The sequence below is a fragment of the Macrobrachium rosenbergii genome, chromosome 15 (assembly GCF_040412425.1).
Source record: "Macrobrachium rosenbergii isolate ZJJX-2024 chromosome 15, ASM4041242v1, whole genome shotgun sequence".
NCBI classification, from domain to species: Eukaryota; Metazoa; Arthropoda; class Malacostraca; order Decapoda; family Palaemonidae; genus Macrobrachium; species Macrobrachium rosenbergii.
The window spans coordinates 16,184,098-16,211,059 of NC_089755.1; the positions used below are offsets into that span (position 1 = coordinate 16,184,098).

At 40.3% G+C, this 26,962-nt stretch overlaps 2 protein-coding genes across 2 annotated transcripts; one reads left to right on the forward strand and one right to left on the reverse strand.

Annotated features, from left to right (window-relative positions):
• Positions 1 to 9,767: 9,767 nt before the first annotated feature.
• Positions 9,768 to 11,135, forward strand: LOC136846265 (uncharacterized). Its single transcript, XM_067117074.1, has 2 exons — positions 9,768 to 9,771; positions 10,147 to 11,135. Exons 1-2 carry the CDS (start codon positions 9,768 to 9,770, stop codon positions 11,133 to 11,135), a joined length of 993 nt encoding a protein of 330 aa, XP_066973175.1.
• Positions 11,136 to 21,294: 10,159 nt separating this feature from the next.
• LOC136846266 (uncharacterized) lies at positions 21,295 to 23,181 on the reverse strand. Its single transcript, XM_067117075.1, has 2 exons — positions 22,904 to 23,181; positions 21,295 to 22,654 (listed from the first exon to the last, which is right to left on the reverse strand). The coding sequence occupies exons 1-2, from the start codon at positions 23,179 to 23,181 to the stop codon at positions 21,295 to 21,297; spliced, it is 1,638 nt and encodes a 545-aa protein (XP_066973176.1).
• Positions 23,182 to 26,962: the final 3,781 nt, after the last annotated feature.

A 26,962-nucleotide genomic window follows, 5' to 3' on the forward strand; every position in this document is an offset into this window, starting at 1 on the left:
CAGAGAGTAGAGGAAGAGGAGGCTACTGTTATTGTAGATTTTTATGTCGTAGTTTTTAATTTAGTTTAGCACGGTAAAGTCTTAAATGTCATGGCAGCCGGGCTAGAGTTTTTGGTCAAAGAACGACCATTATAATAGACGTTTGGGTGGGTTTTAGTTTAGCATGGTAAAGTCTTAAATGTCATGGCAGCCGGACTAGATTTTTTGGTCAAAGAAGGACCATTATAATAGAAGTTTGGGTGGGCCTTGACTAGAGCATTGTTGCTAACCAGGGCGAATTTTCTCCAGATTGAGAATCTGAAGGATATTGAACTATACTTTAATACTCATTTGAAAATCGCGCCTCACCACTTAATCACCTTGTGATTAATAGGAAGTTCAATAAAAGGAAGTAAAGTTGCAACATGGGTTGGCATTAATCCCTGCCTTTACTTCTGCTTTTGTGCTTGCCTGGGGAGTTGGTCCCCCCTGATCCACTACAATAAATTTCGTGGCGACGAGTTTAATGCACGAATCTGCGCAAGGATGGCATCTGCACTGCATATGCCAAGTTTTAAGGAAGAGTAGACTTGGAATGGCTTCAGTGCTATTTCACTGAAATCTGTACCAGATGACAGAAAGTTCATTTTTTGATTTGTGATCTGCAGCCACAACAGTATCAAGTACTGAAGGATTTAATATCGCCAACGACGCCAGTAACTAAAACTTTTGATGAAGTTGCAGCTTCACTTCGTAAATATTACTGTGGTGGTAAAAATCCACGGGTGGACCGTACCAAGTTTCGTCAGGTACTGCGGAAAGGTGACGACGAATCTTCTTCTTCTTCTTCTGACGACGAATCTGTAGTCATTTTCAGTTCGGTTGAAACATGCATCTCTTTTTGTATTTTCATGTGTCATTCAATGTGTTTTGAATGGTTATTATTTTAATACATCGGGGAAATGAGTTGTTTTTGAGTTACTACCCTATACACCCTTACTACATCCAACAAGGTTGGGGACCCTTTGGGAATGGGTGGGACGGTTTTGGGTGGGGTAAATCACCATCGACTCAAAATAGCATTTGAATTGATTAATAAAATGAGCTAAATCATAGCATACTTAGTAAGCCATAGTCAGTCAACGTAGGCTAGTGTAATGGGTAATTTTTCGGAAAACTCCAGCCAACCATTTTGGAAGGTTCCAGCTAGCCATTTTTGCATGAAAAATCATTTTGGGTTTTTCTTACAAAAATAGCTAGGAAATGATAGGGCACTAAAAGAACCCCTATAACCAACCTGACGTAACCAAGGGGTGTTTACTGGTTACAATTTTGCCGTATTAGCTATGGAGGGGGTGGGGGGCTGGTATTGTCTTACTTCATAAGTCGTAATTTGGTTAATTATTTTTCTATGTTATTAGGTATTTGCAAGGTCATTACTGAGATGAATTTTTTTGTTATGATGTGTTTTACCCAAGAAAAAATATAATACAATGTGGGAGGTGGCTGGATTCTTCCGAAAAATAACCTGTAATGTAGCCTAACAATGCAGTGGCGGAAGCAGCGCTGCGCCTTATCCGCATTTATAAAGATTCTTGGCAGGCTCGTATATACTGGCAAGAAGTAATGTTGTGCTGTGCGCGCTAGCCACAGGGGTGACAGAAGGTAAATCATGTTCCAATATTTTAACACCAATTATAAATTTTACTTAATTGGATGGACACAAATGTTTTGATGGGTTATATCGAGAACAAGATGGTTGTGGCTCATCTACATCGTCATTGTCGTTGTCATCAGAAAATGATTCCCTAGGTGGTGATGGTGGCTGAGTGTCACTGAAAGGTGGATATAATTTAGCACCTTCAAGTAAAAATTGGTGTAAAACTGAACTGTACTGCTGCAGGTAACACTCCATGTTGTCTTTAAAAATCAATGCATCGTGTTTCATTTTCAAAGAAATCGTGAATTAAGCGAAAATAATCAAAGTTACAAGACGAACACAGACTGGACATAACCTCACTCTATGACAGACTTGAACCAAATGACAAGCGAAAATGTCTGACACCTGTAAGATTTTCACTAGGTCACGTGACTCCCAGACAGCACATAACTACCCACAATGCAATTTTAAGGGGGGGAAAAATTCGCATCAGAACCACAATGCAGTTCTAAAAAACGAAATCGCATCAGAGCACAAACTGTGTCCGTGTTAAAGTAAACAAAACGTTTAGAAATTTTCCGAGGATGGGGTTTATATAAACATTCATATCTCGGATATGGTGAATTTCCCCAAAAAGTGTTCAGAGACAAAGTTTAATTAGTTTTTATGCATAATGCATCAATAATACTATAATTATTATAGAATGAGTTGGAACTATTGTAAAGTAATACCTGGTAAAGTTTTGAAATTTCCAACATTCAGTTGAAGTAGGTATAGGTGGAGATGAAAGTACATATAGGCCTAGTTGAAATGAAATGAATTCTGCGCCTAGTTTTATGGCCAACTATGATTTTGTTATGCTTAAAGTTAGGGATGAGATTTTTAATAGCATTATTGTCAGCCAAGGGGATAAGCCTAATGCCTGTGAGGAGTATGAAATTTTTCATTTGTGTAAAGAAGGAATTTTTGATTTTGAGTATGAATGTAAATAAATACTTTGTTGATGTATTAATTAATGATAAGAAAATAAAATTTGAGCTGGATTGCAGTGCTGGTCACGTGTTTGTGAAAATGTTTAAGAAAATTTGTGTACCAGGTGGAAAACTGTATCCTGTCAATTTTCAGCTAAGGGATTATAATAAGAACCTATTGAATATTTTGGGTTTTTCCATTGTAAACGTTAAATATGGAACTCTTAATAAAACATTACCCGTTTTTGTGATTAAAGGTGACCGTGTTTCATTGTTGGGTCGAAATTGGTGGCATGAAATAAAATTTGATTGGAAAAACATTTTTGATCCGAGCAATAATAATGTCCATAATGTTGATAATGCAGATTTTGGTATTGACAGTCTTTTGAATAAGTATAAAGATGTTTTTGATGGTAAACTTGGGTGTTTGAAAGATTTTCTAGTGTCATTAAAAGTAGACAAAGATGCTGTGCCTGTTTATAAGCAATTTAGAACTGTACCTTACACTGTAAAACCTCTTGTAGAAAAAGAATTGAAAAGACTAGAAGAAATTAGTGTTATAAAACCTGTAAATGTTATTAAATCTGATGGTAAAAATTTGAGAATTTGTGCAGACTTCAAAGAGACTTTGAATCCTGTATGTAATATAGATCAGTACCCATTACCTGTTCCTGAGGACATTAGGACATTTTTGCAACTCTTGCTAGAGGTCATTCTTATAGTAAAGTTAGACTTAAGTCATGCCTATCATCAGTTGAAGCTGAGTGAGGAGCCTCAAAAGTATATGATGATAAACACTCATAAGGGTTTATATGCATTTACTAGATTACAATATGGACTGAATAGTGCAGTTGGGACATTTCAAAGCTCAATGGAAAATGTTTTGAAGGATATTCCGAATGCAGCAGTGTATCTTGATGACGTTGTCATAACAGGTCCCACTGATGAAGAGCATATGAAAACTCTTGAATTAGTGTTACATAGACTTTCTGTAAATGGGTTGAAACTCAAAATGGAAAAGTGTTTCTTTTTTGAATAAAAGTATCGATTCTTTGGGGCATACTTTAGATTCTGAAGGTGTACATACTTCTGTTAAAAAGTTCAAGCTGTTGATAATTTTTCTGCACCCGTTAATAAGCAAGAACTGGGTACATTCTGTATTATCACAGATTTCTTCCAAATGTACCTAGAGTTATGGCACCTTTGTATGCTAAAGAATTGCTTAAATCTAACACTTTATTAGCTCACTGTGATCCTGGTAAGAATCTTTGTTACTTGTGATGCAAGTTCTTGCGGTATTGGAGCTGTCTTAGAGCAAGAGTGTGAAATTGGTGTACTTAAACCTGTATGTTATGCATCTAGAACTTTATCCAAGTCTGAAAGAAATTATTCCCAGACTGAATGTGAAGGTTTGGCAGTAGTTTGGTCTGTAACTAAATTTTTGTATGGTAGGAAATTTGAAATTTGGAGTGACCATATGCCTCTTCTAGGGCTACTTGGAGAAAAGAGGGCTGTACCCTGTTTAGCAGCTGGTAGAATAATTTGCTGTTCACTAATTCTTGCTGGTTATGATTACAAATTGTGTTATAAACCTGGATGTAAGATTCCTAATGCTGATTGTTTATCAAGGTTTCCGATTAAAATTGAACAGTGTGAACCACCTAAGGTTGGTGAGGAGATCTTGTTATTGGAACAATTCTGTACTGCTAGTATCAAATCTGATGACGTACGTTATTGGACTGATAGAGATCCTGTACTGTCTTACGTAAGAAACTGTATTTTGCAAGGTTGGAATGAAGATACTGAAGTAAGTGATGAGATAAAACCTTTCTTTAACCGTAGAAATGAGTTTACTGTATTACATGGTTGTATTCTGTGGGGGAGTAGAGTTGTTGTACCACATCGAAGGAGAAACTATGTTACTGAACAACTTCATGACACGCATTCAGGCATTGTAAAGATGAAAAATCTGGCTAGATGTTATGTTTGGTGGCCAAACATTAACTAGGACCTGGAAAAGAGAGTAAGTTCTTGTGGAACATGTCAGGAGTACTGTACTTGTCCCATAGAAAAACAAACATTACATCCATGGGAATTTCCTAGTAAGTCCTGGTCTAGATTACATACTGATTATGCAGGGCCCATTGACGGTCAGATGTTTTTAATAGTAGTTGATGCATACTCACAATGGTTGGAGGTAATTCCTACTTATGGATGTTCTTCTAAAGTCACTATTTCTAAGTTAAGACATGTTTTCAGTACCCATGGTCTTCCTGACATAATTGTAAATGATAATGGTAGTTCTTTTACTAGTGAAGAGTTTAGCCATTTTATTAGTATGAATGGTGTATGACATATCACTGGTGCACCTTACCATCCACCAACAAATGTTTTGGCTGAGAACGCAGTCAAAACTTTTCAGAATGTTTTAAAGAAATGCAGTGGTACCACAGAGGAAGTATTGCGTAGATTTTTTTTTAATTATCGCATCACCCCGCATATTACTACTGGTGTATCACTATGTGAATTGTTAATGAGATGGAGGTTGAAAACCAAATTTGATTTACTTAAGCCTAATGTAGATGGTCATGTTATAAGGAAGCAAGAAGTGCAGGCTAAAAATTATAAGGGAAATAAAACTAATGTTTGTAAGGAAAAGCCTAGCTACGAGAAGGGTGATCATGTTTGTCAAAAATTGTTCTAGATATGGACCACCAAATATTCCTGGAGTAATAGACGCATGTACCGGACCAATTTCATGCAGAATCCATTGTAATGATGTTCAGTTGTACACAGACATTATGACCAAATTTTTATACAAATTGAACCTTAGTGTAGTAGCCTACTTATGTTTCTAATGTAATGAATGAAAATTCTAGTAACAATTGTGAAAACCTCAGCAGCCAAAGTTCTGATATTGTGAACAATTCTGGAAATGAAGTTACTGAGAATGTTGTGAAAAGTAATAGAGAGCTTTTAAGAAATGAGAGTGATTCAAGTACCAATGATCTGGGAGCTGTTGTTAGTAATCCAAGTCCTGTAAAAAGTCCTGTGCCAAGGCAATGTCGTGTGTGTAAGCCGGTGAAACGTCTTAATCTTTAACTTGTTGTATGACCTAAACTCACAAGGTATATTGATTTTTTACTTATGAATGTTTAAAGAATTATGAACTGATTTTTGCATTACTGTATCGTCTTGAGGCGTGGAGGAGTGTAGGATATTGAGCTGTACTTTAATACTCATTTGAAAATCACGCCTCACCACTTTAGCGCCAACTAGCAAGACGCCTTGCAATTAATAGGAAGTTCAATAAAAGGAACTCAAGTTGCAACATGGGTTTGCATTAATCCCTGCTCTTCTGCTTTTGTGCTTGCTAGGGGGAGTTGCCCCCCCCAATACAATACAGAATCAGTGGCCTGGAATACCTGGATGGGGACCATGTCTCTAAATTTCAGGAATTTGGAAGCTTTGAGTGACATCAGTATTAGATGCAATTTATAAAAAAAAACTAATTTACAAATACAAGTTTTGCATCTGTAAGTTGGTTGTTTTGATAAACTGCAGGTGGTCGAGTTACCGTAGATGATACCTATAATAGAAATTCAAATAGCCTTATTGAAAGAAAAAAGAAACATTATATTTTTAAAGCTCCACCCTTGCCAGAGAACCATCCATTTTGATGCATTTTATTCCTCCCTGCAGGTCCAATACAGTGAATTTATAATGTAACACAGTTATTAAAATTAAATACCTAGGGCGCCTGTACTCATGCACTGCAACTTTCTAAAATATACTTTTATTGTCTAATTTCACATTTTTTTAATGAAATAGAAGACGATATAAGAAATGGGGAATTTCTGCCTGAGGATTGAGGGAACTCTGGAGGTTGGTATCACTGCACTTGATGGTTGCTGCAGGACGTCTTTAGGCTTATGTGAGGAGCCCCCTTTGTAATTAATAAATTTCTTTAATGAAGACTAAACGTTAATTTTAGTAATGAAAATTTAGCCCAGGTTTAGTACTTTAGTTGTTTCAGAGGAAGTCTTCATATGGAATAGGCCTAGCACCTATTGCTTAGTTGTGCCTTTTGAGGTTGTAACCTAGCCTATTTATTTTATCTAGGCCTAAATAAATGTGGGTTTTGGATTTATAAGTATGATGAAATCAACTCACTACATTTTTAGGAAGCTTATTTTCACTTTATTAATAAACAATATCTCTGTGAGGAGCTCCTCCTTAGAATTACCAGAACACTATGTAGGCCATTTACATGTATAGGTTCCTGTATTTTGCTTTAGTGCATTGTTGCATAATTACACTAACTGTGAGGTTTGTTAATCCCTTTGTCTGATGAGTTCTGCACAGAACTTGTGGCCATGAGGTTGTTCTTTTTATGGGGTTCCTATACTAGCCATGAGGTGGGTGGTGGGGTTGGGGGTTATAAATATATTTATCTATCTATGAGGTTACTCGGCAATTGACATCTCAGTGGAACTCTTATTTCAAGTGTTGAGTTGTGGAAATAGTTGTTTGTTGTTATAATAAAATAATATAATACTCAAATAGAAGTTTTAATGTTTTAGAAATTACAAAAATACTCAAAAGTTCTCATCTTTTAAAAGTTACAAAAATACAGGTATTTTTTGTTGAGGCTAATTATAAATATTTTCCATTCTAACCCATCCTATATGGATTTTATGGTTCTTACCTGCAAGAACTCTACAAACTGTTTTCACTGATTATTATTGACCATTTTTATTGTATGTACACTTATGTAAGTTAAGGAACATATGGTCTTGTAAGAAACTGTATTGTTAAAGTCAGCATTTTATCTTGATATTAGTTAAAGTAGGTAGAGGGTAGCCTATATGGAATCTTTCAGCTATATCTTGTTATTTTATATACATAACTCACTAAATAATTACTTGTTTAGCTAAAATTACGTTTCTAGCTCTTAAGCACAGAAAACCAGCAGCTGCTCAAAATTTAAAATTAGAAACGCAGTGAATAGCGCTCTTTTGTTTTGCCCTTGTTTTTATACTTGTTTTCGTGTTCCAAATGGCCATTTTCAGGAAAGAATAGTACCCAAACAACAGTTATTAAAGAATTCTCAAGTTCGTTAGCTATTCTGTTTTACCACACCAGTTCGGTCAGTGACGAGGGAACTCTTCTTGTCATTGTCAGCTCTGAATTTGTTGTTTTTCACTGGATGGTTGGCTTAGTTGTTCTTCATGGACTGTTGACCATTTTCATTGTAGTTCTTTTGCCATTACCAGCTTTGATTTTATCTTGTGTTGATAAGAAATTTGATTTATTAGTGAACACCATTTATGCCTTGTATATTTGGGAACTCAATGCGTGTTTCCTAATGAACAGACTCAACAGTGTTAGTGCAATGTCAGTGGATAGGGCTGAAGAACTCAGTTCGTCCCACCAGTGCTGAACCTTGGTCATTGGCAGGAATTTGTTGTTTTCACCGGATGGTTCCGGTTGCTCACCTGGGAAGTACTTTGTTCTTTTTAAGCAAACTGGCAGTCCATTCAGGATTCTCTTTTGTGACTTTCCCGATTTTGACTTCTTGATTGGATGTCAGGTAGCCTTTCTAGTATCAGGGGTTTACCCATGAAATAAGTTGCTGCCTCATCCGTAGTTCATGCCTGTTTGCTCTCCTGAACTTTTATCCCAAAGGACTCGGAGGATCACTGTTGGAAAGGCATCTGACTTGGAAACGCTAGGGCTGCATGCTTTATCTTCTGAGTGACTCGAACTCTGGAACTTTTCCCCTATCTCAAGCTCAGTCTGTGCTTTGGCCAATGTCTAATTTGAGACCAGCTTTGAAGCTTGTGTTGATAAGCCTGGTGCCCCAGTGGACAACACGTTTCCCTGGCTCGTGAACTCAAGTGTTCATGAACAGACTCAACAGTGTTAGGACAGTGTCAGTGAAGCCCAATGCTTCCCAAGGTCCAGTAGTTTTGGGAGGAAGTCTCCTCAAGGGAGGTCGGTGGGCTCCCTTTCAGTGTCCACCAAGCCTGTTGCGCTTATCCCAGGTTCAAGTTGTCCAAAAAAAGTGCTGCTTGGAGTGCACGCTTTATCTTCAGTGTATGGACATAAAGTGTCCAAATGCCCAATGTTCCGAGAGTTTAGCGCCCGATTGTAAGAGATCAGTGTCTGAGCGACTTCACTGGAGCGTCTGTTGTCCGCATTTCCAGCTAGTGGGCACCCAGTGTCCATGCGTCTCAAAAAAAGTGATTGTGTGTTGTATGGACATAAAGCGTTCAGCTCATGGATTTAGTGCCTGATTGTCCAGATCGTGTCCATTTTGTGGGTGCCCAGCGGCTAGTGGGCGCCCAGTGTCGTCGTCCCTTTGGTTGCGCATTCAGCACATGGGTGTCCGAGTGCAGACATCAGATCTGTGTTAGATCTGTGAGCGGACGTCCAGGGACCAAGCATCCAGAGTTAGAGGGCGCCAATGTTGATGTTTGTCCGCCTACCAGCATTCATCCGGCACCACAGTTAGGACCGGCTGTTGCCTGTGTATCTTGTGCCGATCCTCTTGCAGTTCAGGATCCTTCCTCAGTCCGTATTCAGTGCCTTTTGGATAATATCTTGAATCTTTTACAGAAGCCATCTGCAATGACTCAGGTTCCCTCGGATCCTCCGATGTTCCCGATTTCCTCTGAGGAGGAACCTGTGGAGGACAACTCTCCCACACTGAACTATTCGGCTCTTTTGCGTTTCTTCCCAGTGTGTTATCCAGACTTCTTCTCTCCATCCGCCCCCTCTTCTCCAGGCTCAGCGTTTATGATGCAACAGCCGACAGGAGCGACTAGGTTACCGCATATGGTTCTTTCCTCCTCCTCCATGAAGGCATTTCCTCGTATCGACATATGGTTGTCAGGGAAGAGGGACGTAGGTAAAGCAGTATTTTGTTTGCCTCCTCCTCGTCTGATACAGCAGAAGTATCTGTCGTATTCTGCTGGGGAAGCTTCATCCTTGGGAGTTTCTGCCTCCTCTCAAGGAGACTTCTCCAGTCTCATGATGCTATACGTCAGTCAGCCTTCTCATCCGCCAGGATTTTGTTTACTTCATCAGAGTTGGACCGTTTGCTGAAGGATATTTTTAAGGTTTTTGAGGTTCTGAGTTTCCTCGATTGGACCATGGGTGCGTTAGCTAAGAAGATCGAGGACTGCTCATCACTTCAAGAGAATTTTGACTCGGATTGATTGGGGATTCTGGCCTGTGCAAATTGAGCAGTGAGGGGTGGCGCCCATGAGCTAGCCACCATTTTCACTACTGGTGTCCTTCAGAAGCTGGATTTATGATGCTCGTTCACTTCTAAGGGGGTCACTCCTTCTCAGTGTTCTTCCCTTCTGTTCTCTCCTCTCCCTTAGACAGTAACAGCTTGTTTCCATAAGAGACCTTAGAACAAGTGACAGGAGAGTTGCAGAAGAAATCCACCCAAGACCTACTCGCTCAGTCCACCAAGAGGACTAGGATCCTGACACATCCTTCTTCTGCTTCTGTTCCTTCTACCAGGACTTCTTCTCCATTGGCTCAGCAACCCTTTTGAGGGATTAGAGGTTGCTTCCAGTCCCATCCGAGAGCCAATTTGTGTCCAGTACGACCCAGCAAACAACCTTCCAACAAAACTGTCTCTTTCAAGTGAGTTACCTGTCCTCTGTGCTCCGGTGGGAGCAAGGCTCCTTCATTTTTGGAGCAGGTGGGAGTCAAGAAAAGTAGATCCTTGGGTGCTACAAGTATTAAAGAAGGGCTATGCTATCACCCTCAGTAACCTCTCCCATGGAACTGACAGCCTACTCTGTAGGCTCAGAGAGGTTTTCAGCACTGTCTCGGGAAGTTTTGACTCTGTTCAAGAAGCAGGCAGTGGAGGAAGTCGAAGACACGAGCACAGAAGGATTTTACAATCGCCTCTTTGTAGTCCCCAAATCATCAGGGGGATGGAGACCCGTCCTGGATGTCAGTGCTCTGATGTCCAAATTACAAAGTTCAAGATGAAAACAAATCAATTGGTCCTGTCAGCCATCCATCAGGGGGATTGGATGGTGACGATACATATGCAGGACACTTATTTCCACTTTCCAGTTCACCAGTATTCCAGGAAGTATCTGAGGTTCATGTTCCAGGACAGGGTCTTCCAGTTTTGGGCCCTGTGCTTTGGCTTCTCCACGGCCCCTCAAGTTTTCACCCAGGTTCTCGCTACATCAGCAAAGTGGTTACACCTCATAGGAATCAACGTGTCCTTATACCTGGATGATTGGCTCCTTTGCTCCCCATCAGAAGCCCAATGCATGGAGGACCTTCAGAAGACCCTTCAACTTGCACAAGACTTAGGATTGCTGATAAACTTCAAGAAATTGCAGTTAGTCCCCACACAGTCGATTCTATATTTGGTGATAGTGATAGATTCTCTGAATTTTTGGGCTTTTCTGTCCCAACAGAGTATTCTCAAGAGTATTCTCTTCCGTCCTGCAGCCAACGCTTGGATGAGCCGAAAGTCCCAATAGAGAATTTTGTACCTCTGGGCAGGTTACATATCAGACCGCTACAGTTTTATCTCAGAGCCAACTGGCAGAGGAAAATATTTCCAGATTTGTTCGTTTTCGAAATCACCCCGAAATCAAGGAGGACCGTCAGTGGTGGTTGGCAGAGGACAGATTCGTGACAGGGATGTTACTGTCTCCTGTGAACCCCAGCCTAATGTTGTACTCCAATGCATCGGATCTGGGTCAGGGAGTCCTTCTCAACGGCTTAGAAGTGTCAGGGTTATGGTCTCTAATGGAAAGAGATCTTCATATAAATGTGAAAGAATTGAAGGCAATACCCTTGGCTCTCCAATTCTTTGTGACAGGGACCTTCAGAAGGACAGTTGTGGTTCATTCAGACAGCATGACCGCACTTTCCTACATCAGAAACCAGGAGGAACCCACTCTTTTTCGCTGTGCGAAGCAGCCAAAGACTCTTCTATGGGCACAGAACAACAGAACCACTGTTCTGACCCACTTCATCAAGGGCAAAATGAACGTTCTTGCAGACGAACTGAGTCGTGGCACACAGGTTCTGCCGATGGAGTGGACACTCAATCCACAGGTGTGCACCGACCTGTGGAAGTGGTGGGTAAAGGCATCGGTAGACCTGTTTGCAACGTCAAGAAACCATTGTCTCTCTCTGTACTGTTCCCTGACGCCAGATCCACAGCTTGGGCGATGGATGCCATGTTGCAAGAGTGGTTGGATCTCAATGTCTACGCCTTTCCTCCCTTCAGCATGGTAAGAGAAATGTTGAGGAACTTTAGCACCCACAGCAACACTTCAGTGACCCTAGTGGTTCCCTTTTAGCCACACAAGGAGTGGTTCCCGAACCTTCTGAGTCTACTAGTAGACTATCCAAGGCTTCTACCTCAGAAGAGAAATCTTCTCAGACAGCCTCATTTTCATCGTTTTCACCTGGGCTTATCCACTCTTGCTCTGACAGGCTTCAGACTGTCAGGGAACTTGTCAGAGCAAAAGGGTTTTCAAGGAAGGCTGCAGAAGCTATTGCAAAATGTAGGCAACGATCTTCTGCTGCAGTCTACCAATCGAAGTGGGCAGTCTTTCAGAGCTGGTGTCAAGACAGAAGTATATCCTCTTCTCAAATGCCTGTAGCTCAGAATGCAGATTTTTTGCTCTTCCTCAGATCCTGGAAAGGTTTAGCTACTTCAATCATCAAGGGATACAGGGCCTTTCATCAAACCAGGACTTAAGTGACTTGATAGAAGTTCTAAACTTGCGTGGAATTTGGATGTTGTCCTCAAATGGCTCTCAGGCCCACCTTTTGAGCCTCTAGAATCTTCTTCTCTTAGAGACCTGACAAGGATGACACTTTTTCTGATGGCTTTAGCAACAGCGAAGAGGGTTAGCAAGCTACATGCCCTTGATAAGAGCATAGGCTTCTCTCAAGGTGACAGACACTGTCTGCTCCTTAACTTTAGGATTCATGGTGAAGGAAGACCCTTCTAGTCCCTGGCCACATTCCTTACCAGTCAAGAGCCTGTCTAACATTATAGGTCAAGCAGATTAGGAGAGAGTCCTCTGCCCAGTTCATTCTCTTCGCGAGTGCTTACGAAGAACCAAGGAAGTTAGAGGCCATTCTCCGAACCTGTGGTGTTCAGTCAAAAACCCCAGTTGTCCTTTATCTAAGAATGCTTTACCATTCTTTTTAAGGATTATGATTTCTGAATCACACTCTAGGATCCAAGAGGATGTCCTTACTTTCTGTAAGGTCAAAGCACATGAAATTAGGGCAGTGGCAACTCCATTGGCCTTCAGACATAGTCTATTGCTGTCTTCTCCCATGCAGTCCACATATTGGAGATGCAAATCAGTTTTTGCAATGTTCTACCTAAGTGATGTAGAGACAGCTTATGAAAGTTGCAGTACTCTAGGCCTGTATTTTGCAGCTGGCATGGTGTTGGGTAAAGAGGGATAGGAGGATTTTCTTGGTTTTTTCCTCTATCCACTCTCCTTGAATAAGGATTGGTGTTTTTCTTGGGAAGCCTGATTGACACTGTGTCATGAGTGCCATCAGTTGGTGTGAATTTTAACAAGTTTGTGGTGTAGGTTTTAACTTTCTGGTCATATTTTGTACTGCGCCCAGGACAAGGGCACGCACACATTTCGATGTGTCTTTGGGGATTGTTAGCTTTGGCAACCTGCAATTAACTCATACGTTGCAAAGCACCCACTAAAGCAGAGGCGACTCTTGGCTCTACCACCACGCCACTACAGGTCAAGAGGAGCTTCAACCAGAAGCTGTACCTACCTGCCGTAGCTACCTCACCAGGTAAGGTTACAACAAGCATTTCACAATGCTAGTTAAATTTTCTGTTTCAAACTCATCTCCATTTCTGAGTGTTTTTGAGTAGTTTTGTCCATGTATCCAACCTCCTGTTAATGTGGGATTCAGCTATATAAAAATGACATTTTTATAATAAAAAAAAGTTTTATATATACTTACCAAATAATTACATGATCAGAGCCCTCCCTCCTCCCCACTGATGGACATAGAACATAAATGAATTGAGTTCTTTAGCTGTTGTATCTATTCTTCCCTGAAAATGAGTGAGGCAGTATAACTACACCCAAAACAAAAGAACTCTACCGCGAACTTTAAATTTTGAACTGATGTGTAAAGTAGAAACTAATAGCTATGTAATTATTTGGTAAGCATATATAAAATGTTATTTTATTATAAAAATGTCATACTTGTAAGCTTGACGCTTTGTGGCAGGTGAATCATATGCCACAAAGTGTCACAGGCAGATGAGTCAACTTCAGTGTCACAATTAGTTATATGACAACAGGTACTAACCCCACAACAAATTTTTACAAACACTGGTTTCAGGTCATGGTCGAAAAAGCTGGGTTCAGTCCTTACTAATGACTCCTCTAGTTCAGATGTGCAATTTTTGTTCCACATATTATTTTATCTGTATTACAAAATTTGTGCAAAATTTTGTAGCTCAAGTTTTGAAAGATTATGATGTTCATCTCTGTGTCATATTAGTAGTTTTAAAGATCCTGAACTGCCCATACATACACTAATGCAGTTATGGGGGGATACAGGGATATAATGATACTTCTCCAAGTTCTCAATCTAATTATTAAATGTTTTCGGAGTGTCTATTGTTTATTGAATATTTTCAAAGTGACACTAAGCACTAGGTTATTTTAGGTTAGGAGGTCAAGCCTTGCTCACCAGGTAAGGGCCCAGCATTTTAGGTTAGGACAGGTCACAACACTGTTATTTATTTTAACTTGCAGTGTCCTAGTTTAGGTTAAAGGGGGGACATCCAATGGGGCTAGGTAAGGAACAGGTGCCCTTTGGTTGGGTTAGGTTGCAACCCTCTTACTTATTTTAATTTACAGTTCTTCTGGTTAGGTTAGAGCAGATTAGTCCCCTGTATTCCATTTGTTTGTGTTTTCCTCCCCTAAAAATCCTGGTTTCCTACTCTGGTCCCCCATCATTGTAGGACATAAGGGGGCATGCAGTATCTCTAGAACTACTGATTTACTACCAAATTGAATAACAGAATGTGATTATGGTCTGCATGTCCACAGGTGTAAAAGAGTGTGCAGTTGACCTTTCATCTAAAGCTTAAGCTAGTGTTGAGTGGGTTTAGTGTCTTAGCCTCTGTAACTACACATGACTGTATGACCTGTAACTTCCAGTAATAGGATTACCTCCTTTTGAATGAATGTTGTAAAGTAATGCCATGAATACATGCAAGCTGTTTGAAACTGTTATTATTTGGGATGAATCTTAACTACAGACACCACCCCACTTACAAAGGAGTTACGTTTTGGATGGCTGCTTGTATTTTGAATTGTTTGTAACTTGGTTACTGTGCTCTTCATGCCTATTCAAGTACAGTATGATATGAAATCAATACAGTATTTTACGTTTATTCATCCTAAAACACAATACACTGTACATACAGTACTGTATGTACAGAATAGGTGTGCAAAACAAAATTTGAACTTATGGGCAGTAAAGGGAGTGCTCTGAAGACAATTTTAACTTGTGATCCTGTTTGTTTGTATCTGAATGTTTGTAAGTTTAATGTTTGTGAGTAGGGTAGTGTCTATATTGCATGAATGTTTGGTTGTTTGTTTCATTATGCCACAAACCCCTCAATCACTTGAGCCATCCACCCTGGAAAGGAAACCTCAGGTTTTCAGGCACTGCCCAAGGAAGGACAAGCCTTGTAGTAGGTTCCTCTCCTCTTTCGAGGCCCTTATGCCTTCCGTGTCTCATACAGGAGTGATTGAAATTAGACTAGCCCATGTTCCAAGTATCATGTCTGACTGTTTAAACAGTGGGTGAAGTTTACTAGAAAGAAGAAGAGAGACAAAGTCTCCCCAGCATCATCAGATTGTAACAATCCACCAGTGACACTGAAAATCCTCATGATCAGAGTACCACTTGGCACCCCTGCCCTACCCCGAGATGATTCTGTTCTTGGACACATCAAACAGGGGGTGGGGTGAACACTGGGGGGAGGTATTAGTGTCAGGTGTGTGGGACCAGAATGACAAGCACCTCAATATCCTCGATACCAGGACTGAGTTGATGGGGCATTCCTTGCTGTTTATGAGCGACAACACCAGTGGTGGCGTACGCCAACAAGAAGGGGGACTGGTGTCCTTCCAGCTTCACAGTTTGGTGGTGCGGTTGCACTTGTAGGCAGTAGCTCACTCGGTAGAGCTAAATGCCTGGTACATGTCAGGGACTCAAAATATGGTGGGAGACAATCTCAGTTGCCAGTCATGATAAGAACAAAATGGTCTCTGAACCCAGGCATTGCAGAGAGACTCTTTGAGCTTGGGGGCTCCGAGTATAGACCTCTTTGCCACCTGGCACAACAGGAAGCTTCCAGTGTTCTGTTCTATAATACCAGACCCATGGGCTGCTATGGAAGACGCCTTCTAGCACCTTTGGGACAACCTAGTGACCTGTGCTTTTCCTCTGTTTTGCCTGATTCATTGGATAGTCAACAGGGTGCTGATTACCCTGAACCTCAGGTTGACTCTGGTGGCCCCCAAGTGGCCATAGCTGGGTGGTATCCAGACCTGCCAGCTCTGTTATCCAAGGCCCCGAGGGAGATTCCCACCAGGCCATGGAAGCGTTGGTGCTTCACACCTGGAGCCTATCCAGCATCTCTTATGAGCAAGAGGTTCCTCCTCTCACCACACAGCAACTTTAGTTCTTAAATGAAATCCAGTCTAGATATGTCCTTGGTGTAAAGGATTTGCATTGCGGTTTTGTTCTAAATTCTACTGTAAGTTTTCTCTCCTGGTCTAAAGTGTTATATTTTTGCTTACATTATTGGAACTGCTGTGGATTTCATTGTCTTGTGCATGTAGTTTACACAATCAGTGCATTCTTGTATTTCAGATTTCTTTCCAGAAAATCTGGAAGGTTTACATTCTGCTCCATTGGATGTTTCTTTGGGTATTGCTGTCATTAGCTACTTGCCTTTAAGCTGGGCCACTTCTGTGATAGTAAGGTCCCCATAAGGGCTTCCATTTTGAGAGGTTGAATGAGAATCGATTCAAGAGTCAAGTGCATTGATCAGTCCATCATTGTTTCCTTTGCTATATAGAATATCTGAGAAAAGAGGGATGTGCTCATTGCTCACAGGCCTTCTTCCATAGTCATTTGAATACTGTACTTGAAGCATTCTCCTGCTTTGACATTTGTTTATTCATGGTTAAAAACTAATGACTTTTTTTGTCATTTATCCATTTGTTTGATTTGAGATTTCAATAAATACAGTGAACAATACACTTTGAATCATCAAGACAGAAATGGAGTTTCTGATCAGAATTTTACCAGAGGTATCATGTAATCTTGACCCCTCACGCCTTGAAAATGGGACACCATAGACTTTAGTATCATGTAATTAGGCTGGACACCCTCTTCATTCTTTGTCTCAAATATCTTGTTTATATTTTGGTTTCAGTTTGACATATTTGCTTCTTGTGGTCTTTGCCTTCTTTACAGTAAAGGAAGTGATCATGGCACACAGGATTGTGCTTTCCTTTTGTTCTTTCAATCATCCTTATTTCCTCTAAGTCACATTGTTTCAGCCTTGGCTATTTAATGTGCAGTGGCCTGTAATTGTTTCAGTTGTCTTATCCAGCAATACATGTTTTGGTTAAACTGAGTCAGTACAGCATTGCCAATTTTTCGTGTGTTTGTTGGTGCCTGTAATCTTGTTCAAAATCCAGATTTCTTTTGTTTTTGACAATTGCAGCATTTGCTTGTGGAAGTTATCTTGGCATTTGGTACTGTACTTGGTATAAGGGTGGTCTTTGGTATTGGTCTTGTGGTTGATTTGTAAATGACCTTTGATTGGGAATATAATATTTGGTCTATGATTATTATTTTTGTATTTGAGGCTGATTTTTGATAAGTTGGCCTTTTGTAAGTGGAGACTGACTGGTGCTTATGAGCAGTCCTTATATGCTGTCTGCATAATTTGTTTTAGGTATTCAGCTTGCTAGTAGGTAAGAGAAGTATGTGAGGTGAGGTTACTAACCGTATTGTATATTCCACTCCCTGAGTAGTCATGAAACAAGTCTGTAGATGAGTGTTCTGGTTGAGAGTTAGAGACAGAAAGAAGAGATGGTCATTGTTTCGAGTTACCAAAGAGCAAGGAATCTGATCAAAAGCTATGCCTCAGATGCAGAGTTCCGGATTAGTGGAATTGGAAGGAAAAGACGAGGTTAGCTTTTGTTGGATGTTGGCGAGCCAGTGGGAAAGGATTTCAGTTAGAGAAGATGGAAGAATTATTTTCTGAGTGTGATTCCATTCCTGTCACGGATGGAAAGATGGGAAGGCATTGCCTTTGGTGCGTAGGTACACAATGTAGAATGATGCAGGACTCTGTCTTGGTTGCAGTGTTGTTTTTGAGCTGAAGAACAGCTGTTTTAGAGGAAATGTGTGAGGGCGCTAGAAAAAGTAACACATAAATGGACTTTCTGTGATTTAAAGCCTATAAGTTATTGCTGCTAGCTCACCCAGTGTCTGCTTAGTAATAAGATATAATTGAAGGCTGATGCTTGAGGGATGAGTTTGATGCTAATTGCTGTGCTGCTGTGGTCAGCTTCCTCACTACATATTGCCAAGAACCAAATTATTCAAACTTCTGCCTCTCTTTTGCTGCTAAGTGTCAGTACCCTGAACTCATGTTATATATTACATGCTGTCTTTTGGTATGGTTTCTGAAACAGCTTGAATGGCTCCATTGAAATCAGCAGCTGTTGTTGGTTTTGTAGACAGCTAGTTGATGTCAACCCCATAGGGGGTTAATGCCATGATTGCACTTATGCAGTGCACCATAGGCATTACTTCATGTTCTTTGCATCCCTTTGGCCCCTGGCTGCAACCCCTTGCATTCCTTTTACTGTACCTCTGTTTATATTTTCTTTCTTCCACCCTCTCCCAACAGTTGATTCATAGTGCAACTGTGAGGTTTTTCTTCAATGCACCTTTCAACTCTTTTTACTGTCAATTTGTTTTTCAGCGCTGAATGACGCCATAGGTCCTAAGTTCTCTATTCTGTTCTATTCTAGGTGATGTTAAAAAGAGTATAGTCTGCTGAAGCAATATTCTGATCAACTGATCCATCTATTAAGTTGGTGTTGGTGCTACCGTTCTGTTGAAATCATCTTTGGCTGCTCCAGTCATCTGAGGGAAACTCAGGTTATTTTGTGAGGGTGATAATATAACTGGTTGTTTTAAAGAGCTGTTTCTGTGGCCATGGAGATTTACATATCTGAGTGTTAATTCAGTATGATACTTATTGTCTTCCTGCATTCTTATATATAGATTTATTGGCGTGAAGTTTGACAGATTTTTGTTCTTAAAGGTGGGTACAGGCCTTAGGCCTAATATTAATTAGGAAACTCTTGTCATTTTTCAGTGCTTTATCTCTGTTCTCATAATTTGGTCTATGTTGTTTTGTTGATAACTAAGCTTCTTGCGTGATAGATTGTTTGCCTATATTTTTACCTGTGCACACTAGAGTTTTGTACCGTTTAATGCCTTGAGGAGCATTTGATTTTTGTTTTGAAGTTTTTCCTACCTTCATGTGGTTTTTGACTGGAATTCTTAGTAATTCAAAGGTAAATGTGCTTTTAAGCACATTGTGAGGAAGGACATCATGTTGGAATGATTTAGTATATACTTAAGTTGATTGTGCATACACAGAATCTGTTGGTATTAAATTACAGTATGTATTACTTTGGTGCATTTATTTTCAACTCGAGAGAGTTTCTTGCAGATTTTTGTTTCCATGTTTTTGTGCAATCAACTGTTGTGTCATATACTTTTTGTGATTATTGTTGTTTCATTTCAGAAACAAGAGTGGTTAGACGTATGAAGGAAGGGTCTGAGAATGCCTTTTATGGTGTACAGGTGAAATGGAAATCTGTCTTTGGTTTTTAGCAAACTTATTGTTTATCAGTCTGTTTTCATGGGACTTTTCTTACCATTGACATTTCTTGCTTAGCAGTATCAATGGCATTTTTTGTACTGGTGATGCTACCGCTTCATGAAAAGAAAAAAATGGTCTGTTAACATTCCAAGCAGTTTACTTGCATTAGTAAAGTTTATATTTTTTGGATGAGATGAATCTAAAGTCAATAAGCCAACTCCTTTTGAAGTGAGTTGGTATGTCAGTTAGTTGAGGCAGAAACTAACTGTTGGAAGTCCTATTTCAAGAAACAGCAATCATTTTATTAGGTTTCATTTGTAAATTATGGACACCAAGGTATGTACTGAAGATGGCCATTTGAACAAAGACTACAATTTGATGAGCACAAATATCTTCTTGTTTTTACTTTACAGAATATTCAGGAAATAACTCGATGATGCACAGGCATTTCAATTTAATGTAAGAGGTACCATCTTAGTAAGTTGTCTGTCAGTCTTAATGGGAGATGTATAACTTGGTGTGGTTCAGCAGTCCAATCAGGCACCTTATTGTCTGGGGTGTAATGTACTGAAAATGACTGACTCTTGGCCTGCAGTGGTGACAAGTTTATTAATGTCAATATTAATGAGATTTCATTCACATTTTTTACCTTGGTGGGTGACTGCCTAGTGAGTTTTAACTTGTTCTTAAAAATACATTGATACAGATTCAAGGTTTGCTACTGCATAAATCCTATGAGTCAGCATTACCAATTCAAATGATTGAGCACCTATTTGTTATTGGCTGTGGGTTTGGCTGTAGCCAAGATGCTTGATCATAAATGCAGGGCAATGTTTGTTTGGGAATGAAGATTACATTCATGATAAAACCTGTGGATTGATACTTTTCCCTTTCCAAGTGTTGATAGTCTCTACTCACGAAAGAATCATTGCATGGAAGGTGTCTGGCTATTGACCCACCACCAGGACTTGCCCAAGAAGATATTTGGTTTTTCTGCTGTTTCTTGCACAGAAGCGAGGATTGAAGCAAGAGGAGGCTGATATGATCCAGGTATAATGTAATATGTTGCAAAAATGAGGAGGATGTTGAATCCAGGTATAATGTAAGGATGTTACTGAAAATGAGGACTCAACAGGAGGCTGATGAGAGGCACAAAGGATGTTGAAGCAACAGGAGGCTGACTTCAGATACTGAAGCAACAGGAGGCTGATTAAACTAAAAATAGGCTTTTATAAGGATGTTGAAGCAACAGGAGGCTGATGAGAGGCACAAAGGATGTTGAAGCAAAAATGTCTGAATATTAAGCAACAGGATTTGAAGCAACAGGAGGCTGATGAGAGGCACAAAGGATGAAGCAACAGGAGGCTGATGAGAGGCACAAAGGATGTTTTACAGGAGGGCTTTGTTCAAAGGATGTTAAGCAACAGGAGGCTGAAGATGTTGAAGCAACAGGTATATGTAAATGAAAGGTATATATGTAAACAGGAAAATCTGCCTAGGATGTTGAAGCAACAGGAGGCTAGTGAGTTACAAAGGATGTTGCTTTACTCTGTTCTTAAAAATACATTGATACAGATTCAAGGTTTGCAACAGGACATAAGGCACGAAGGATGTTGAGTCAACAGTGCATTAGGCCTACAGGAGGCTGATGTTTGAGCACCCTAATTGTTCATACTCAGGGCAAATTAAAGTGGCACCTCTTTAGCAACAGGAGGCTTGGAAACAATTGAAGCAACTGAGAGGCACAAAGGATGTTGAAGCAGGTGAGAGGCCAAGGATGTTTGATCAGGAGGCATGCAGGTCAAAGTTTGTTTGGCAGGAGGCTGATGAGAGGCACAAAGGATTGAAGCATTCAAGAAAACTACTTTGGTGAATGTGACACAAAGGATTTTGCAACAGGAGGCTGATGAGAGGCACAAAGGTGAAGCAACAGGAGGCTGATTTTGTGAGGCTGATGTCCAATGTTGAAGCAACAGGAGGCTGATGTTGATGTCTGAAGCAACAGGATGATGAGAGGAGAAGGATGTTGAGGCTGATACACCAAAGGATGTTGAAGCTAAGGCTTGAGAGGCACAAAGGATGTTGAAGCAACTGAATTTTTCAAAGGATTTAACAGGTGCTGGAGCATCGAAGGTGACGGTGGTGTAATGGCAACAGGAGGCTGATGAGGGCGAAGGATGTTGAACAACAGGACCCCAGGAGGATACTGAAGCAGGAGGCTGAAGAAGGACAGTTGTTGAAGCAACAGGAGGCTGTTGAAGCAACAGGAGGCTGTTGAGATGTTGAAGCAACATGAGGCTGGTGTCAGGCGAAGGATGTTGAAGCAACAGGAGGTTGTTTGGGCTGCACAGGATGTTGAAGCAACAGGAGGCTGATGAGGCGCGAAGGATGTTGAAGCAACAGGAGGCTGTTGAAGCAACAGGAGGCTGATGAGAGGCACGAAGGATGTTGAAGCAACAGGAGGCTGATGAGAGGCACAAAGGATGTTGAAGCAACAGGAGGCTGATGAGAGGCACGAAGGATGTTGAAGCAACAGGAGGCTGATGAGGCGCGAAGGATGTTGAAGCAACAGGAGGCTGATGAGGCACGAAGGATGTTGAAGCAACAGGAGGCTGATTGAAGCAACGAAGGATGCTGGAGGCTGATGAGGCACAAAGGATGTTGAGGCTGATGAGACGAAGGATGTTGAAGCAACAGGAGGCTGATGAGGCACGAAGGATGTTGAAGCAACAGGAGGCTGATGAGGCACGAAGGATGTTGAAGCAACAGGAGGCTGACAGGAGGCAAAGATGTTGAAGCAACAGGAGGCTGATGCACAAAGGATGTTGAGCAACAAGGCACACGAAGGATGTTGGCTGAGGCTGATGAGAGGCATGAAGGATGTTAGAGCAACAGGAGGCTGAGGCACGAAGGATGTTGAAGCAACAGGAGGCTGAGAGGCACGAAGGATGTTGAGGCGCAAAGGATGTTGAAGCAACAGGAGGCTGAGGAGCAACAAGGCTGATGAAGGATGTTGAAGCGAAGGATGTTGAAGCAACAGGAGGGCTGAGGCACGAAGGATGTTAAAGCAACAGGAGGCTGGAGGCCTGAAGGATGTTGAAGCAACAGGAGGCCGAAGGATGTTGAAGCAACAGGAGGCTGAGGCACAAAGGATGTTGAAGCAACAGGAGGGGGAAAGATGCAGGAGGCTGACAAAGGATGTTGAGGCTGATATTGTTCCATTTCCAAAAACAAAGGCTGTTAGGATCTCAGTGTGATGAGAGGGAAGGAGTTGAAGCAACAGAGGCTGATCACGAAGGATGTTGAATTTCCCTTTCCCTTCTGCTGTCGTCGTCTTCATCCTCTAAGCAAAACATATCAGCTGAAGCCACTTCTACGAAGGATGTTGAAGCAACAGGAGGCTGATGAGAGGGAGAAGAAGAATGGGTCAAGGCCTCAGCACGAAGGATGTTGAAGCAACAGGAGGCTTCCCAATCTTCTTCAGGAAGAGATTCAACAGGAGGCTGGGGATGTTTCAGGAGGCTTTGAAGGTGCTCCAACAGTGCCTTCTTGGCAGGAGGCTGGTTCAACATTTGAAGCAACAGTCACCTGAAGCAAAAAAATAAAAGAAATATCGTTAGTAAATACACAAAAAGCAATATATTTCGAAGGATGTTGCAGAAGGCACGAAAAAACAAGAAAAAACTGGATAATAAAAAAATTAACTATTAATGGACATAATGAAACTCAAATTCAACTCAAATTCATCAACATGTTTCAAGATTGAAAATGAAAAACAGGAAAAAATTTCATTAACCTTTTTCATCAATGAAATATTAACCTTATGAAAAATTAAGTTATAATAATGAAATATTAAATTATGAAAAATTGTTTACTCATCAGACCACTGCTGAGTTGATTAACAGCTCTCCTAGGCTGGCCCAAAGGATTAAGACTTATATGTTAAGAACCAGTTGGTTACCTAGCAACAGGACCTACAGCTTATTGTGGAATCCGAAACACATTATAACGAGAATGAATTTCTATCACCAGAAATAAATTCCTCTAATTCTTCACTGGCCGGCCGGGGACTCGAGCTTAGCAGAGTGCTAGCTGAGAACTTTGCTAGCTGGTCCATCGAGGAACTTTAACCTTATGAAGGATGCACTCAATCCCCTCTTACTCATCAAACTACTACTACTTAGGCCTCCTTTCCTCGATGGCAGGGATGATACTCACTTCATCATCATCTCCACCACCAACAACCTGTACGTCAGAAGCATCAGGAAAGAAAATGAAATGTAAATAAATACAATTTTGGCAGCAAACTGTAGAAGAAAGAAAAAATTGATATTTAAAATGTATTTATTAATAATTTGGAGAGCAGCAAAGGTCAAATCATGAAACTTAAAACTCCTCTAAAAACCTTAATTTTTGTAAACCAAGAAAAATTAAAAATGATAGTTTTTTAATTAATCAGGAACAAACAACGAATATGAAACCAATACGCGAATACGGGGGGTTTACTGTACAGGGCAGAACAATTACCTCTTTCAATCCAAGGGTCTTCGGCTTCTGACAGACAATGTGCTTCCCGTAGAAGCTGAATGCCGCCAGGATCCACTTCTCCCTGTCTGTGAGGTTGCTCACTGCTGCCTGACCGCTCTTTGCCTTTATCAACCGCCCAGACCTCGTTCTTACAGACTTCAGCAACGTGTTGAGCTGAGCTGCGGTCAATGGCTGGTTGAGCGACTTAGCCTTTGTCTGTCAAGAGGCGCATCTTCTTCGCCATGTTTTTGAAGTCTGTATGGCCCATGTCATACAGTAACGGGTGCCCCTGCAGCCATTCCCCCAGCATCCTCTCGGTGTTGTCGGGTAAGAAAATGTATGGCGTTTTCTTCTGATGATGTACTGTTTTGATGTGGACATTAATATCTTGAAAATCTTTCTCTTGTGCTCCTGAAGACTTATAGAATGACCTGTAAGGAGGCACAATGGTTGTCAGAACTGTTATAAACCTATTTCATTTCAGCTTTATTTCAAGTTTTTATGAATGTAAATGAGAAGACCATGGCAATAAAATTAACAGCTGTATCAGTGTGATTCATTTTGCAATAAAGCACTTTTGGTAAAAGAATAATCTTTCCGTGGAAGGGTATGGACACACCCTGGGAGGTTCTGATGTTACTACAGAAACTGTACAAGTAATTCTACAAACACAGGAAACAAACTTACTTCCTTTTTTCTTATTGTATGCTGTATTTCAATGTAGCTGATCACAACAAGGGTGAGAATGATGGGGTCATCTTCTTCATGACAAGTTTGCACCTCTGCCACGTCAGACAAGTAATCAACATCTTTCTTTCCTTGGGTCTTCAAGTCTTCAGCTGAAAACCCATGTGAATAGAGTCAACATTTCTCCAAATGAAAATAAGCCTGCAAAAGGAGAAGTTATTCTTTAAGGTAATAAATTAATTAAATATAAAGGAATAAAAAGTAAAACCAAAACTGTACACCTGAATGATTCAGGGTCTTTTGGTATAACTCCACCAACACATGACAAAAAGTAGACTAATGGTACTCCTGCTGATCTACGTACTAGGAACCACTGGACCGGGCTAAGTGGTAAACCAAGTTCGTCTTCATAAGCACAGTGTGCATTCGAGAGATTAGTTATTCCTAATCTAGAGCCTGACATCTCTTTTGGTTCTAATAAAAATTAGATTGATAGTCAGGCAGAGTTTAATGTGTCCACTAATGACTTCTGACAACTACTTCATCTCAGTAACCAGTGGATATGGTACTGGATCTGTAAAGACAAATATGTCTTATAAGAAATCATTACTAAATTGCTAAACCCTGTAACCCTAAACAAACTATTAAACATTATAACATGATAACCAAGTCACCTTCAGGTTCCTGGTAAGGAATAATTTGGCCCCACCCTAGTATATAAAACATGAGGAGGATGATAATATGGTCTTCCAGTCCCATGGCCCTGTCCAGGGATGCCCAGACCAAGATGTGCCTATACTAAACAATGTATGTCATATTCAAGGTAAGACTGGAAAACACTATGAAGACAACATTCCCAAACAGACAGGATCTGACTGCCATCATACAAGAAAATATTCCTGTTGCTCACAAGAATCAGTAAATCTGCACAAACAACTACAACACCCACTGATCTGGACAATGGCCCCCAGAGGAATGGTGCCTTAGAAATATCCCAAGCACCCACCTGCCTGCTTGTCAGATGTTGTCAGGGTTATGGCAAATAACCAGCTTTTTGTTTCACATACATGAGGTGCTAGACTAAATGCAACAAACAAAAAAATGGTCATTATATTTGTCAACGCCAACATCACTGAATAAATGCAGTCAGCAACATCTCCAAAATCTATTATTGAAACCAATCTGATTGCAACCATGCCATACTGAAAAAGTAGAAAGGTGAAATTGTAAATGTCCATTTCTGTTTAAAGAATTTTTGTACATGTCCATTAGCAAAATGGAAATCTACATGGATGTGTCCTTGCCATTCAGCGACAGCTAATAATGTCAAACAATTACTAAGTAACCTTCTTTCACAGAAAAATGAATTGGTAGAGGAGCAGAGAAGCTCCCTTTCTTTAAACTGAATTCTATTGATGTGGCTATTGTTAATATAAGCATGGAAAGAGCAAGTGAGGCCTTCAATTTACTAGCAAGCTTCCGCTGAATAGAATGCCCATATCTGGAGATAACAGCTAACGATAGTAAACAATAAACACGAATACAACTTAATAAATACACATACTTCACATAAGCTGCAGTTGGTAAGAAGAGGAAAGATAATGATTTATGATGCTCAACTTAAAAGGAGCCAATTTCTAAAACACTTCTAAATATGGATGCCTACTTGCTTACAGGATTCAAGCATGTGCTGTTTACTCATTTTAGCAACTCTCTTAACGAAGTCTGCCAGTATAAAACTTTGAAGCTTGCAAGCCTTTGATAGTGGAGAATAGAATGCTTATTCAACATGGCCATAATATGGATGACCTTCATAACTGTAATATAAGACTAAGGCTTTTGCTGGTTAGATAGCATTAGTAAATGACCTATATGGCATAAAAATGACATTTTTATAATAAAATAAAGTAAAAATCCCCAATTCAATTTGGACATATTTTCATTTTATAATAAAATAAAGTAAAAATCCCCATTTTATAATAAAATAAAGTAAAAATCCCCAATTCATTTTGGACATAAGTCACTTGACACAGCATATAAAGTTATTTCAATATTGCTGAATAAATAAAATTCAAATACAGTCGATTTAAAGGGGGTGCATACCACTACCCCCTCACGAATAGCTCAAATCCGGGAATA